At 41.7% G+C, this 16,665-nt stretch overlaps 1 protein-coding gene across 3 annotated transcripts in view; it reads right to left on the minus strand.

Annotated features, from left to right (window-relative positions):
* Positions 1-16,665, minus strand: part of LOC306815140 (versican core protein-like) — a 91,226-nt gene that overhangs the window by 62,408 nt on the left and 12,153 nt on the right. For all 3 annotated transcript variants that reach the window (XM_079331765.1, XM_079331764.1, XM_079331766.1), the window contains exons 3-5: positions 16,059-16,430; positions 5,806-5,980; positions 5,129-5,256 (exon numbers count right to left, since the gene is read on the minus strand). In XM_079331765.1, the coding sequence (XP_079187891.1) occupies positions 5,129-5,256; positions 5,806-5,980; positions 16,059-16,430 (675 nt within the window). The remainder of the gene's footprint in view (positions 1-5,128; positions 5,257-5,805; positions 5,981-16,058; positions 16,431-16,665) is intronic.

A 16,665-nucleotide genomic window follows, 5' to 3' on the forward strand; every position in this document is an offset into this window, starting at 1 on the left:
GTCCCATCTGGAATTTGGTGCTCATGAACTTTACCTTGTGCTCAGGTGCTCAGTTTCTACAGTCTTCACTGTCATCCAAAGCCAGATATTAGAAAATGCAGAGGGATATTAATTATATGAAAAGCTAATCATTCCCATGGAAGGAAATGCTTAACTCTCACAATTTAAAATTGGCGGAAAAAAAATAAAAACAAAGTCAAGACAAAAACTTTCATATGTCTTTTCATTTTAGTTCCTTGATGATACTTTTGTTTGAGGAGAACATTATCTCCCACTAAGAATTTGGGAGCTTTTTTTTTTATTTTTTTAAGCACAATGTGCCTGTGGTGAACTCCCAACATATTCTTTTGTTTCTGAGAGTTGGAACCCATCAAGTTCAGCAAGCAGAGATGTCCTTTGGGAGTGTTAGAGCTCCTGGATTCTGTGAACACAGATCAGGGTGCCCTGGGTCAGAGACAAAAGCTGTCTAAAAGCTGACAAAATGACATCTTTTCAGATGCTATATAGAGCATTCTAAGGGAATTTTCTCACCTGTAACCTGTGGTTACTGCTCCTCACTTGGGAACAGCTAGCAGGTCAAAGCCCAGGTAGTCATGAGACACTGCCATCACAACTTTCTTTCCCTCAAAAATGTGGAATCTGTTCAAGATTTTATTCCTAGGACATAGTCAAGTGTGCAAAGCAGGAATACCATGACTACTTTGAGGACTAAAACATTTACCCTTGTGCCTTCAGGACCAAGGACTTCCACATCCCCTTCCTCTCTTTCTCTGCTGCTCAGGACTGGTTCTCTGACACGCCAGGGTAATAAAGAGGTGTCCTTAATAAAGTCACTAATTACCAAAACCACTCTGCAGGCCTGGAAAACCACAAACATCTAAGCAGCTTGGTTCAACTTTAAAGCAGGAGGCTGGACAAGATGAAGAAGTCTTTTTCTCCTGCACGTCAGAACAAGTCAGTTGATTCCTTTTGATGCACAGCAGCAATGATTTAACTAAACTTTCCTGAAAGTCTTGAGTCTGTTCTGTGCAGACCCATTGGCTGAACAGGAATCCTCCTGAGAACTTCATGATGTCACACAATCCAAGGCTGGATAAATGTCCAGTATAATGAAAAACCTCATAATTCTACCACAGTCCCTGAGCTAGAGAAAAAAAAAAGATTATTTTCTCTGTGTTCCAGTTTTGAAACCTAATTGAATTGTTCCAGAATCAGGATAGACTCCAGAGAAGATCTTTTGCTGCCCAAAACACAGAAGAAACTTCTCACCTGAGGCCACATTTTAGACTATGACTGCTTTAATTACGACTATCATTCTCACAGAAATTTCCATGACAACAGCAAAACCACATGAGAGTAGGTGGAAAGTATTCAAAGGACATCTGGTTTTGGTTTTTCTCCTTCTTCCCTGCACTCACTGTGGGGGGGAGATGGTGCATGGAAGGAAGGCTGCACAATCTTCCCCAAAGGCACCCCAAAAATAACTCTGTGAGTGCCCCATCTGCAGATGGCAGAGGCTTGTCATGGCTTCAAGGGCTTGGCCAGGAGACAATCCTGATGGGTGGTTTGTGCTTTGGCTCAGCACAGGCCAAACTCCACCAGTGGGCTGTGGTGGTGGCTCTATCTCCATCTCTGGCACCTCAGCACTGCCAAATGAAGCACACACTGCTTTGTCTGAAGAATTCAAACTCCTCCTCACCCAACACCCATCTCCATCCATGGATTATACCACAGGAGACACCCCTGGTGGTGTCAAGAGATCCTCACCCAAAGCTTTGCAGCTCCATCACATTAAAATCTTTAGTCACCTGCAGTTAAAAGTACCCTAAATATATCTGTAGGTGCCTGGTACACTGAAATAAGTGATGAAACATGAGGAATGTAAAACAATTTATAATAAAACACCATGCCTAGTACGTTTTTAATGATACTTCGACTCCAGGTTCACCTTTTTATCTCCAGGAGCTCAGAAATTTTCAATCCTTCCCACAGTTATTCTTCTGACTGTTGCAGCAAAACTCATACTATTTAAATTAGAATTGTGCAGTCTTTAATCTCTCTGGCTTTCCTCAGAACAAGGAAATGGCAAGAGTTACCCTAGATAACTGGTTTCAATTTAAGCTAATAGTTTGTGATTTAGGGAGAAATCCATGTCTCTGGCTAACTTCCTGATTCCACACAGCCAAAAAGGAATAATATAGAGATGGAGCTGCTCCTACAAATCCTCAGTGCAAATACCCAAATTAGTACTGCAAATTCAATGCACATTTGTTTTAAAATGTATTGCAAGAATTCCCACCACCATTTATGGACTTCAGGGGTAACACACCAACAGCAGCCAGCACATCAATAAGTGTTCAATGACTTCCATGGTGACATCCTCATTATAGCCCAAATTTTGATATCATCAGTAAGGCTTGTGCCATGAATAGTCATTCCACTGACACAGACCTTCCAAATATGGTCCTCTCTAGTGCAAGCAAGTCTAATAGATTTGGCATTGAATCAGGGCAGGGTGCACAGATATGGGCTTTAAATTTCACATGGAAAAAGATGTATTTAAGAACACCCTAAAAGCCTTGGATTCATTTTGCTATGGATTAAGTCATGAGCTAAAGGCCACACCTTGCAGGATGAACCTTTGAGACAGGGCCATCAGAAATCTGGCATAATTTTAGCTCCTGAACTCTAAATTTCCCACCAAAAAGCAGTTTAGCTCAACTTCCCAACAACTCCATTGACATTCTGCCTAAATTTCCACCTTCTCTGGGTGAGTTGTCCTGAAGTATAAACTCACAGATGCAGTTTATCCTCTAACAAGCTCCTCCTCACCTGAAATTAACCTTTGTCCTGAGAGAAACCACTCCTGTTACACAGACAAAGCCACCTTGGCTCCTCAGCCCCACCTGAAAAAGGGAGTGAGGCTCAGAGGCTCAAGTTTCTGCGAAGGCACTGAGGAATGGTTTATCCATGTCTTCCTGGCATCTGCCTGTTTTTCCTCATCCAAACACTCCAATTTAACTCCTCTGCATGCCAGCAGAATCCACCTACACTCTTTCTATGCCCTATACCCATAAACTCCTCCTGGAGGTTATAGAAGTTGTTGCCACACTGCTGATCATTTTAAAACTTCTGAGAGAATGAAAAAAATAATGAAATCTCTCTCGTGTACACACACATAACCAACAAACAAACCAACCAACTAACAAAAAAAAAACAAAAAAACAAAGAAGCAACCAAAAAACAACCAATAGCAACAAAAGGAAACAGTTGGGGAGTGTCTTTGGCTAATGATTGTAATAATCTGGCATTAAAGTTGTTCAGTATAATGAATGCAGAACAATATTGTGCTCTGGTTTTTATATTTGTTAAAATCTGGGTGTTTCATGTGCATCAGATCCTGTCACCACAGCCCTGCTGATAGGCCACAACAGTGTGACAGAAGTATAGATGCATCCAGAGAGGGGAAAAAAGGTCACAAATCTTGGCACATTAAATTTTATAACAAAGAAGAACCAATTAAAGCCCATGAAAAAACGAGGACCTGTGAATTATCATCCATGAGGACTGCACAGTCACTGCAGCCTCTTTGAACCACACAACAGTCTGGCTCCAGGCTGTTCCAAGCAGAGACCATCAGCCTCAGTGAAAAATGCTTCAGTTTTGGTTTAAGTTTAATTTTTGAAAGTTTACTGAGAGTTTTTGAGCCTGAGAAACTGCTGGCTCACATGTACCCAGGACAATCTTCTCTGCATTAGTTGCATTTCTCTGTTCTTGAAGAGGGAAAGGAACAAGGCATTGTTCTTCACACAGGAATTATACAGACTAGGTTTTTGACTAAACCTTCTATTCATAAACTGGAAAAGACAGAAACTGAATTTAAAAATGTTGATTTAGAGGAGATTCAGAATCCAATCCTATCAAGGACTGATAGAGGATCAAATGTCATGAATTGTAGATCTTCACTGACAGATGTAAACAGGACATAACTAAAATTAAGACAATGAAAAGGACTAACCAAATTCTGTCACCTAATTTTCAAGCTCAATTTACAAATTCTCAAGAATATATGTTTTCTGGAGGCTTTGCAACACCTCTGTTGCATGTATTGCAGGAATCTCCAAATTGTCTAGGACAGATCTTCAGCTACTAAAATTAAACACTTACTGATGTCAGTAACTAAAATCTCTATAATTTCTATAAAGCAGAAAAAAAAATGTCATGATCTAATCTATATCTAGATAAGACAGATTAAAAACCAACACTGAGCACCTGCATTTTGCTTTTTAAAAATGTATGTACACCTACAAAGCCAGGCTTGCTCAGAGCCAAGGCTGATTTATTGTTCTGTTGACTTTAAGAGCACTAAATTAAATGTGTAACAGCCAAGGATCATCCCTGGAGATGTTTAGTTAGGAATTATGAGGATTTTTTTTTAGAAAGGAATTGTGGAACTAGCATGGAATAAAAAACCTGTAAAACAGAAGCAGTGTGACACACTCAGGTCACTGTAGTAAGTCAAAAATGTACTTTAGTTCTGGTTGCAAAGCATCTCTGTAATAATTTTACTAAACAAGACCCAGAAACTACAGAGTATTTTTTCTTATTTGTTTCTTTCTGAATCTTTCTAAGATGGCCAATTATTAAAAAGATACTATTAAACATAGATGACAATTCAATATCTGTCTAATTTTATGCCATGGACATATGAAAATACTTAATTGCATATTTTATGAATTATAATGCAGTTAGCAGCTATACTACATCTATCTTTGTATATCCTCATGTATAGTATATACAGTTTCTCAAACGTAAAATGCATTTCCTTGAAAATACTTTTATGTAACATTCAAAAAATAGGATGCTTCAACAGCAACTTTTGTGAGATCTGCTGCACTAACTATGGGCAGCTTGAACCCTGGCTGCCTCCTTGCAGACTCCACACTGGCCTTTAATCAGCACCTGCAAGACCACAAAACGCAGGTTCCCTCAATTCAGCAGTTCCCTTCAGACCCAGAGCAGCCAAAACTCGTTTTAAATGGAAGTTTCTCCTCCTCAGCTCTTCCACATACTAGGCTCCCCAGTCACTTTTTAAGTCTGCAGTGCACTCCCAGGCTTTGCCTCTCACCTTCCATGTGCTCCACGTAGCAGTAAACGTCGTAAGTCTCGTTAGGGAAGCGGCGCCCGTAGGTCCTGACTCCTTTCTTTCCCATCTTATCTCCAAAGCAGCCAACTCTTGGGTGTCTAATTGGATACCTGGAAATGCAGAAAAATTGTCATTATGATGCCTTGGGGTTTTAGGCTTTTATGTTTTTCAAATCCTGTACTGCTTTAGGGTATGACTCTAAACTCCACACAGAGTGTTAGCTTAGTGTCTTCACATTTTGATCACACAAAACATTTCCTCTGGGTCTGTGGTTCAAGGACACCCTACAGCCTCAGGCCCTAGAATAGTGAGTTGGGGGGGAGCAAACTGGAGATAAATGACTTCATTACCTGAAGCTGTAAATGGACAATTAACCCCTGATATGTAAATGGACCAAACTTATAATTTTGCAAAAAACTTGTGACCAACTTGGGTGCAGCCTCTGGGAGGCTTCTGGGAGCCCAAAGTGAATCTACTGAAGATAGATTAAATACTGAAGGTCTTTAATAAATACCCACTTTATTCTCTCAATCTGGTCTAGCCTCTGTTCCAGGTAGTGACTCCAAGGCATCAATTATGTCCAGACAACAGTTCAAGCCTGCACAGGCGAGGCACACAAATCTTGGGGAAAAGAGTGAAGGGGTGTTTTGAAAGCTCACCTGACAGTCTGGTCAGACACCCAGCCAGCATCACACTGCTCAAACCCATCCTCATAGGCAGCTTTCAGCTGCTCTGGGCTGGCCATGACAGCACCATTGTCCCGGCAGGTCTGGTGGGCTTGTGTGAAATTCAGGGTGTACCTGCTCGTGGCAGCCCGGTAGTGAAACACCACACCTGAGAAGGCAAAAAAAACACATTAGTGGCACATTTTTTGTTGTTTCTCTAGTCATCACCACTCTGTAACCCAAAAACCCCAATTCAGTGACACATTTTTGTGTTGTTTCTCCAGCCATCACCCCTCTGTGACCTCACCTAGGTGTTGTCACAGTGCTGGAAACAGATGGGTACAATGAGAAATAGTGCAAAAAGGTGAGATATTATGGTATAAATTATGTTCCCCCTCTAGTGGCTGCTACCAGTAATGACAAAATACCCCCCAAAATGTGGGTTTTTTGAAGCAGATTTGTTAATCAGTGATGGTCCTGATGTCTGTTTCTACACATCAAAGATCACTGCAAATATATAATTTATCACATATGGATTTTGGCCACTTTTCCAAAGCCATATTTTCCTGCACCCATCACAAACGGTACAAAAAAACCCCAACAAAACAAAAAAAAAAAGTGCAGTTTAATTGGGGTTTTTCTGGTTCTGAAAAGGACCTTGACAATTTCAGCAGTTTCTGGAGCATGTCAGACCTTTGGAGAGGGAGGTCTGGTGTGAAGATGGTTTTGTTTAAAGCCACATTCTGTTTTCAACACACACAATTCCCACTGAATCTGACAACAGCTAGAACAAACCATAAAGGGCACTCAAGTGGCAGAAAACAGTCATCCCACCTTACAAAATCATTTCCCCCTATTACCACTGTCTTTTTCAGTTTAGCATCAAAGGCATGTCCCTTGCAATACCTAACTAATTGTGCTCTAAAATCCTCAGAAGCGTTTCAACGCCATAAAACATCCAGAGAATGGAAACAAAACAAAACAAAACAAGCTCCTAAACCATTAAGTGTTCTTTTTCTCTGATGGTTTCACTCGATGAGGAAACATGAGGAATCATGATGAGGAAACAACATACTGTAATACAGTTTGGGGAAATGGTGACATTGTAGCAATAATTAATTTTACAACAAGTCTTTGCTATTAGACCACTGTTGAAAGATTAAGTCTGCTAGTTTGCAAACAAATAGAAATACAGGTCATTTGTCAAATTGTTGATGCAAGAATTCCCAACTTATTTAGAAGTCTTTCTCCCCATGCAGACAAATTCAGTAAAATTTTGCCAGTCATCAAAAATCTGCATAGGGCCAATAAGCAGAGAACACACACTTTTCTTCTGGTCATGATTCACTGAGAAATTAATTCAGAAAATATTATCTGAAAACTGCTCAGCCATCAGACATCATTTTTTTATCAAAGCCACTTGCAGAGAAATAGGAAATAAAAGAAAAAAGTCTGGGAATCCCCATATTTCATAATTTTACAGGGAGTCACACACCAGCTGCAGCCACTAACTAGAAGCTTGCAGACCACCAGCATTCCCATAAAATGCCTTTTAGAACTGACAAAACCTATCACGAACAGCTTCTTCCAAGCAACAGTGTAATTTCAGCTTCAAATGGATCCAAGTGTTGTTTGGCAACAGTGACAAGTGAAGAACACACCCCTGAAAATTACGGCTGGTGTTTGTATCATTATATTAAACTTTCCAGGTGCCTGAAATTCACTCATTAAGGGTGTTAAATTGTTATGTTATTTCACTGCATTATTTGGCTCAGACCCCACAACACTGTTCCAAACCATTTCTGGGCAGATTTCAAGAACAAGCAGAGAACAGGGACAGCTTCCAAAGGGCATCTTCATCCTGTGCTGGGAGCCAAAAGAGCATTTCAGTGTGGATGGGGACACCCTGCTCCCCACAGCCTCACTGCTAAACCACCCCACAGCACAGATTTAGGCTACACCAGCATTTAAACTTAAAATCACAAAAAAATATTACCTGGGGATTTATATTTTTTAGCATGCGGTATGCATAAAAGTATTTATTTTAATATATTCAGAATTTAGTAGCAGTGGTTGAAACTGTGAACAGAAAACCTGCTGGTATAAACGAGGGTTGCCATATTAGTAGCCCAGAAGTAAATAAAAACATGAGTTCAGGTGGCCTGCTTGGATCTAGAGTTTTAAAATGAGCAACTTTTATCCAGCTCCCAACAAAAGCAGATAAAATATTTACCTTGCTTTATAACTATGAACCCATAATAATATTCACAAGCTATGCATCTGGCTTTTCTATATGTTATTTTTGAACATACCCAACCATTGTAAACCTGTTTGGTTTTTTGTTTTGTTTTGTTTTTTTTGTAATATTGGCATTTCTGTAATAAAGCATATTTTATGCTGAGTCAGAAATTGCCAAGCATACGATGCAATTTGTGAATTCACTTTGGTGTTTTAAACTTAATTACAATGTATTTTGTGTGAGTTTGGATTAATTGTCTCTTTTTTACAAATTTTTTCCAAGATTGCTTAAGTGATAGTATATGTCTTCAAACTGGGCACAAGAATTTCTGCTTCTCAGCCCCCAAAGGTTTGTTCTCTTAGAGACAATGGCAACATATTTCTCTAAAGCTGTATTTATATATTTTTTAAGCTTCCTGCTTCTTAAACATAAGAGTTCATTTTTCCACAACCAGCTATTTCACCTCTCGTTCCTTCTTTTTTATTTTTTTTTATTTTTTTTTTTTTTTCCGCGTTGGAGGCACCCCTGCCCTTCCTACCCTGACAGAGCAGTGTGACACCTGAACGAGGCAGGTCTAAAGAGTTAATACCCCAGCCAATTTAAAGTGGATTTCGCGGAGGCAAAGAAGAGCCTTTGGTCATTTGTAAATCCTGGAAAGGAACTCGGGGAATGCTTTGTTCTCCTCGCCCTGATCCACAAGGTAAACTTCACCTATTCTCAGAGCTGGAGGCTCCTCTATTTCCAGTGAGGAGCTAATGGACATGAAAGAGCCTCCGAGATGAATGGGAAGGAGGACTCACTATGCATAAGCCTGTGCAACAGCTGCAATAATTAGAAGACCCCTGGGGCTAAGAAGATTAAAGTGCAGGACTTTCATTGTTTCAGTTAGACAGAGAGAAGGGCAAAACCCATTGTCCCTCTCTTTGCACTTTAAAACATTTGAAAAGGATTTCCCCCCCCCCCTTTGTCTATTTCCTCCCTGAAAGAAAAGGCAAGAAAGGAGTTGTCCTAGGAACAAATAAAGCAACTGGAAAACAGACTACAGCAGTATAATGTTGTCACTGAACATCTGGCAAACAAAGTCAGTGTAATTACAGGAAGGAGTAGCAGCAAGAAAGAGCACTCATAGGAAAGCAATTTGTAGCGTCCAAAATTCACTTCTGTCAGAGCGAGGGCGAACGTCTTTTCATCGTTTACCTCATGTCTTAGACCAGAAGATAAAAATGTGAAGTGTTTAACTTTTAACAAACGAGGGTTTCCATGGGTAAGATCCCGGTTTTGTGGTTACACCCCTTTGTGTTGCAGCTTTATGGTGTATCGTGCATCAGAACCCTGTGGAACTACAGGGGAAGCTAGCTGATTAGCTCCTGGTATGGCTAATAAATTATAGTTCACTTTCACCACTGAGCTCACGCTGCTGCTACATGCAGTGTAGGATGTGGCCACATAAAGCCTGAATCTCAGAAGTTGCCTAAGACAGCAAATACCTAAAGGGAAAAGATTGTGATGGCAGTGCTGTTAATTTTTGCCTTCAGACCTTGGACACTGTGTTGCAGACCCTGAAATAAACCCCGGCCCAGTGCCAGAGCTACCGCACAGTTCAGATGACAGCTCAGATCCTCCCTGGCCTTAACGCAGGAGGCAATTTGCATTACAAATACACCCCAAAAATAAGGGTTACAGGGCTGCGAACCGTATGAAAGGAAGGAAAAGGGCAGCATTTTCAGTTCTATGCATGAATAATTCGAGTGTATCTCTCTCTGTAGGATTTGTACCCATCTTCCGACCTCTGCTTTGGGTTTTGGCGACCCGAGAAGAAGAATATCGCCTTGCCAGGTGTCTCAGGGAACTCACGGTGAGGAGGGGAAGCCAGGGCTCTCCAGGGACAGACACCCTGCAGCAGCTCACACTGTGCTCCCCTGTGCAGGATGTTTGTGTCCATCCCCACAGCACACAGGTGGAAGGGCACAGGAATCCCTCTCAACAGCTCCAGGTAAGGAGAGAAGGCAGCAGCGCTGAGTTCACCTGTGTTTTTATCCTTTATTACTCTCCCACCACAGCTCCTGCATCCAGCCCAAGGCAGAACCACCCCACCTGCGCACCCAGAGGCTGCCACACTCCCAAATTCTACAAGAGGGACACAGCAGCTTGGCCAGACCCTTTCCCTCCCTCTTCCTGGCACGCTTTGCATGTAGACCCTGGGTTTTTATCCCCTAGAAATAAAATCCCCCTCTGCCATCCTCTGATGGCCGCTGCCAATTGTGCTCTCCCCTTGACAGGAAGATTCCTCGGGATCCTTTAGGGAGGAGAGTAAAACTCGAGCTGGAAAATGCAGCAGCCCGTGATAATTTACAGGGAAGTTCAACATCAAGAGGTGGTAAGGTTTCAAGGCAGGTAAATCCAAAAGATTAGGTAAAAGCACCTCTTCAAACGCCTACTTAGAGAGATAAAGAAGGGGATTTCTGCTGCGGAGAGAATAGATCAATTAGGTTGTCAGCACACAATCTCCCAGGGCTAACAGCAGCACTGAGTGGCAGCGTTCCCACTTAGGAAACAACTTTCATTTATTAACATCATAAGGATTGCAGGAAAGACAAGTTTGCATAAAAATGAAAATGTGAATTACCGTCTATTCTGCCTCCCTAATTCTTGTTTCTTTCCATTAACAAGATCAGTATCTTTAGCCTGGGATTGTCTTTAGGCTTTAAAAATAAAACACAAAAAATAAATTGGGGGGGAAAAAAGAAGTCTTTCAGATTTGCAGCAGAATCAAACAAACTAAGAAAATTAGGCCCATGAAAAGAGTGAATCCCCTAAATATCAGTTAGAAAAGAATAAAGTGCTCTCACTTTTGGCAAAAAAATATTCACTGAGAAGCTATGGCAAAAGAATAAGTAAACTAGAAGGATCCCATTTGCCACTTTGATCCCTTTAAATCCAATTACCTCCAAGAAGGAGAACAAAAAATGAGGTCAAATAAGTAGTTTGTTCAGGCTTCTTAATTTTGAATACATAGGGCCATACATGTTCTTCTTAATTGCCCAATATCATAGCACCACACAAAGCAAGTATTCCATTAAATATTCAGACATTTTTCAGAATGAAAAGTACTGTGTAATTTCATTTGTAGGTCAGATTTTTACAAAGTAGCTCAAATGTGTTTTATAAATGTGGACTTCATTACAACTAGAGAGAAGGAATAAATGTGGACACAGAAAGGTACAGCAGCACTTTTTATAAAATCCTTTCTGGAATTCAACTCACCCAAGGTAGCTTTGCCTGAAGGTCACAAGTTGAGTCTAAAAGAGTCATCTATAAATCTCCCTAATTGGGATATTTAATGTAGAGAACTTACTTCACCCAGGAAAACCCAAAAGCTGAGAGACCAAGGACTCCCAGTGTGAGACAGTTTGACTTGAGGGCTTAGAAACACCAAGAAAGCTTAGAAGAAAAGCACAAAACACTGTAGAGAGATGAAATTACAGAATCTGACAAAGGAAGAGTTGCTCCTGAGACAAAGGGAAAATTTTTGAGGAACATGCACAGAAGGTAGAGAAGAAAACACATGAAAGTGCAAATTAATATAACTTGTTCTATATATCCAGGATTGGATCCTAGTGGGTCCCTTCCAACTCCAAATATTCTAAGATGCTTCATTCCCCTTCTGTGGGAAGCTGAAGCATCTAACACTGCCATGGTGTTAGATCCATTTTGAGCACAAAATATCTCTGTCTGGCAGATCAGTGTAATTATAGCAGCAACCAGGGTGTCAGGAAAGCATTCTCCATGATTAATAAGAGGAAAGGGGGTATCCAGTGTGAGGAAAGTTCCCTTCCAGTGATCCTGCAGAGCTGCCTGCCCCAAGGACAGCCCTGCAGGTGTGAGTGATGAGTAAGGCAGGCACTGGCTGCCCCAAACTTCCTCTGTGGGCTAAAATTAAGTGTTTCCCTCCCCCCTCTTACACCCTCACCAACTGCAGAACACAAAATAGCAACCCTGATATCGGGGTGAAGTGTGGAGAGCACAGAGCCACCCCAGCAAGAGCAAAACTCCTCACACCCCTAGAATTAAGCAAGCCAATTCAGGTTTTTTATTTAGGATGAGATATTTAAACAGATACTCAGACCAAAATATCTGATATCTGTTTGATGCATGCATAGCCAAGCACTGCTCAGCAGATAAAGAATCCCCTGAGTATCTTGATGCTGCCTCTGAGACAAAAACATGAAATGGTTTGGGATGGAAGGGAGCTTAAAGTTCATCTGTTTCCAAATATAAGCAGCTATTGATACCCAAGTAGTTGGAATCATTAATTCCTATAATCAAGTCAAAGGACAGACACAGAATTATATCAATATCCAAGATTCTGTCATTGTTTAGAAAACTTTTACCTGTCAAAAAAGGAAATATGCAGAAATATGCACTGCAGAGACAAAGGCAATGTCATGAAATGTGCTTTCCTTGTGAATGATAACTAAAATAACTAGCTGTGGTTAAATGGTGGCTTGATCAGGAGTCCACCCATGGGTAATGAAAATCTAGACATTCAAAAAACAAATGGGAAAAATCAAACACACATCTGTTCAGGATGGAATAACAAAAGTTTCTGTGTGGGTAATTCCATGGGTGACAGGTCTCTGACAGCAAAATGGGTTATATAAAAATAGGGTAAATGTTTAAGTTTGCCCTTTGATATCACCTGCTTTCATTGGAATAGGACTCTGGGTCATCCAGAACTTTTGTCTGAACAGTTTGTTGGTAATGACAGTTTGTTGGTAATGACATATGAATCTGACTTCAGAAGTTAATTTGGCATCTAAACTAGCAAATTTACTGGATATTTGCATACAACTTATCAAATTTGTCTGTTGTGATAGCTAAAGAGGAAAAAAATACATTCACAGTTACAAGTTTTGTACAGTCTTGGGCTTGAGACCCAGCCAAAAGATATAATTAGATATTAGAAGTTCTACTTTCAATGACTAATACCCACTATTCAGCTTAACCTGAGGAACTCTGTATGCTACTGAGAAAATCATTCTTCCTCAGAAATCCACTTTTCATTCACAATACATTACACCAGTGGTAAGATACATTTATTTGATGCACAGTGTGTTCAATAGCAGTTTTGTATTTCCAGCATACCTAAAGCAGAGAAATTTCAATTACAGTAATTTTATTCAAGTTAGCTCTTCCAGCTATCTATTATGCTACAAAGGTTAATTTGAAAAACAAGCAGGTCAGCTGTCTAATCTTATCTCCTTAGCTTCACTGATGCTGCATTATGCTTTTTGTTTGAAAGTTTAAAACTGGGGAGTGTCTATAAAACAAATGGAGACACTGAAAATATCGAGAACAAAAGTCCTGAATTGGTTTAAAAATACCCAAAGAAACATAAAAAAAAAAAAAAAAAAAAGAAAATCATCATAATGGTGAAAGAGGAATTACACCTGCTCAGCAGAACCCTGTAGAAAAGTTTTGGCCTACTTAATTTGAGCATAAAATGAGCAGAATAAAAAAAATTGTGCTCATTTTACCAGAGGTTCAGCAGCCTCAGCTCCACCCAGGAGAGCTGGCCAAAGCACAGTGCTGAACCAGGCTATCCCCCAGCTCTGGAATTTCCTCAGTTAACATGGAAATACTTCCCTGCACCCCAGTCAGGACAGGGGATCATGTCTCTTCAAATGGTGTCATTTTGGGGTTCAAATAAGAAACAATGGAGATAATTTGTATTCAGGACTAATGCTTTTGTGGTTTATAAATAAAAGATGAAATCATAAAGAATAGAGCAGAAGATTTGAGCAGCAATATTCACATGAAGGTCTTATGAGTTTATAAATGCCATTTTTTTGCATAACAGAGAAAACTGAGAATGGATGGCACAAATGACAATCACGCAAACCAATTTTCCTTTTCCATAAGCAAAACTTAGCTTTTATCCTCTCTTGAAATTCTGACATTAAAGTAGTCATGGAAAAGAACAGTTGCAGAAAGAAAATGGAGTGTGTGAAGTTTTTCATTGAGGTAAAACCATAAATCTAATGAGTTCAACACTTCACAGAGTTTTTGCAGGAGCAGCAATTGCAAAAAGCTAGAGTATCAACATAAATCATCTGATATTTTATTGTCATAAACATCTGCTTCTCCTGGATATAGATATGTAATCAAGGGAACACTTAAAAAGGGGTAAAAAAATGCCAGGTACACTCATTATGAAAAGTAATGTTCAAACCATTCTTTTGCTTTTGTCATTAGGGCTCAACAGTTTCTGAAGTTATGCAGACATTATTGGCTACACTGATTCATTGGATTTCCAAATTAAGGCCACACCTTTGAATCCTTTGGTCGAAACAATGCCAACAGACTTTTCACATTAGGCAGATTGGAAGAACAATGCAGTACTAAGCACACCAAAGAAGCCTTAGCCAAAGCCATGACTTCCAGCAGCAGATATTAATGTTTGTTTTGAGATTCATTCACCTGAGCAAATACTGAACTTACAAAAAACATTGAGTTGCAAAGGTGTGTGCAAAGCCTACGAGGAGATCCATCCACAGAGCTCAGTGTTGTCCTAAGCAGAGTCAGAAACCCGAGTCCAGAACTTGCCTGTGCATGGCACAGAGCCTGGGTTAATGCCCTGCCTTTCAGCACAGCCTGTGAGCTCAGGCTTAGTGCCAGCCCAACAGGGCTCTGGAGCAGCCTCTGAGCCATGAGCAGGCTCTGGGGGAGAAACACCCACACATCACATGCTCCTTTGGCCACTCGCTGTTGTTTTGCTTAAACCCATGGAGCACTTCAGGCTGGGACAGGCCCTGGGGGTGCTGAAACAGCTGCTGGACAAGAGCCCAGGGATGGATTGTCCCTGTGCTGGCCCTGCTGAGGGACCTGCACAGATCCCTGGGACAGTTCTGAGCCACTCACACAGGGACTGAGGGGCTGGAGAGCCCAGAGAAGGGAACAGAGCTGGGAAGGGGCTGGAGAATCCCTGAGGGAGCTGGGAAGGGGCTGCAGAATCCCTGAGGGAGCTGGGAAGGGGCTGGAGAATCCCTGAGGGAGCTGGGAAGGGGCTGCAGAATCCCTGAGGGAGCTGGGAAGGGGCTGGAGAATCCCTGAGGGAGCTGGGAAGGGGCTGGAGAATTCCTGAGGGAGCTGGGAAGGGGCTGCAGAATCCCTGAGGGGGCTGGGAAGGGGCTCAGCTGGAGCAAAAGAGGCTCAGGGGCCCTTGTGGCTCTGCACAGCTCCTGACAGGAGGGACAGCCAGGGGGATTTGGGATCTGCTCCAGGAACAGGGACAGGAGGAGAGGGAACAGCTCAGGCTGGGCAGGGGAGCTCAGGGTGGACATCAAGAAATAGAACTTCACTGAAATGGTGATCAGACATTGAATACACTTCCCAGGGAAGTGGGGGTGTCACCTGCCCTGGAAGGGGTCCAAAAATGTTTGAATGTGGCATTTGGAGGCCTGGATTAGTAGTGAACATGGCAGTGCTGTCTTAATACTTGTACTTGATAATCTTAGATCTCTTCTCCAATGTCAACAGTTCTGAAACTCCTGTCTCTTTTGTCTCTCAACACAGACTTCTCCCTCTCAAAATTTTTGGAGGCTATTTCCTCATAGAGATGGCAAGCAAACTGTTATCACTGCCTGCCCCTCATTTAGCAAACACCTCCCTACCTCTTTTCTTGCAGCTTCTCCCAGACGACTTTTCCTTCTGCCCATCCAAAACATTACTGGGCAAAAAGAAGCACTTCCTTCATGCTTTATGTTCCTTTCCCAAAAGAGTGGCTCCCACTTTTGGTGGCATGGTTTGGGACATCAAGGCAGGCCAACCACAGGTTCAGTGGCTTCTTTCCACCCTAAGTTTTCATTCTTTCCGTCACGAGTTTCTTCTTTTCACCCTACTCAAAGGGCGAATCGCTTTAATTCCCCTCTAGTTTTGTGTTGATTACTAAGCACTGCTGCTTTAGCTGGAATCACTGTGGCTACAAATGCAACAGACAGATGCTTACCCTCCACAGCCAGAGAGATGATGGCCTGCGTGTCCTCCACGCCGTACATGACGTCGCAGCGATAGACGCCGGCGTCGCTGGCGCGCAGCTTGGAGAAGCTCAGCGAGGCGTCCCCGGTCTCCTCGGAGTGGCTTGGCACAGACACCCTGTCCTTGTAGCTCTGCCCAATTTTGATGTTGCCATTCTGGGCCACCAGCACCGTGGTTTCCTTGGCGTCCTTCCCGCTTTTGTCCAGCTCCACTTTGGACCATTTGATCCGGAGGTACTCGGCGGCGTAGCTGGAGGATATGGTGGGTGTGGTTGAAAAGAAGCATGGCAGGACTGAAGTTCCAGAGAGAGATCCCTTGACCAGGGTTTTTTTTTCTGCTTTAACTAGAAAAAAGGGAGAGAGCGAGGAGAGAGGAAGGAGAAATCACATTAGTGTAACAGCAAAATCAGAAACAGATGTATTTCATTGTTAATTAATGATTCACTAATGCGAAGCCTGAAATCCATGAACCTTAGCTGATTCGTAACAAGACTGGGGAGTATAAACTGAGTTTGTATCAGTCTTGGTACACCTTAGGCTGATGATGAAGCAGGTTTCTCTTTGGGAAATTTTCATTCT

Source organism: Erithacus rubecula, assembly GCF_903797595.1.
Source record: "Erithacus rubecula genome assembly, contig: scaffold_101_arrow_ctg1, whole genome shotgun sequence".
NCBI lineage: Eukaryota > Metazoa > Chordata > Aves > Passeriformes > Muscicapidae > Erithacus > Erithacus rubecula.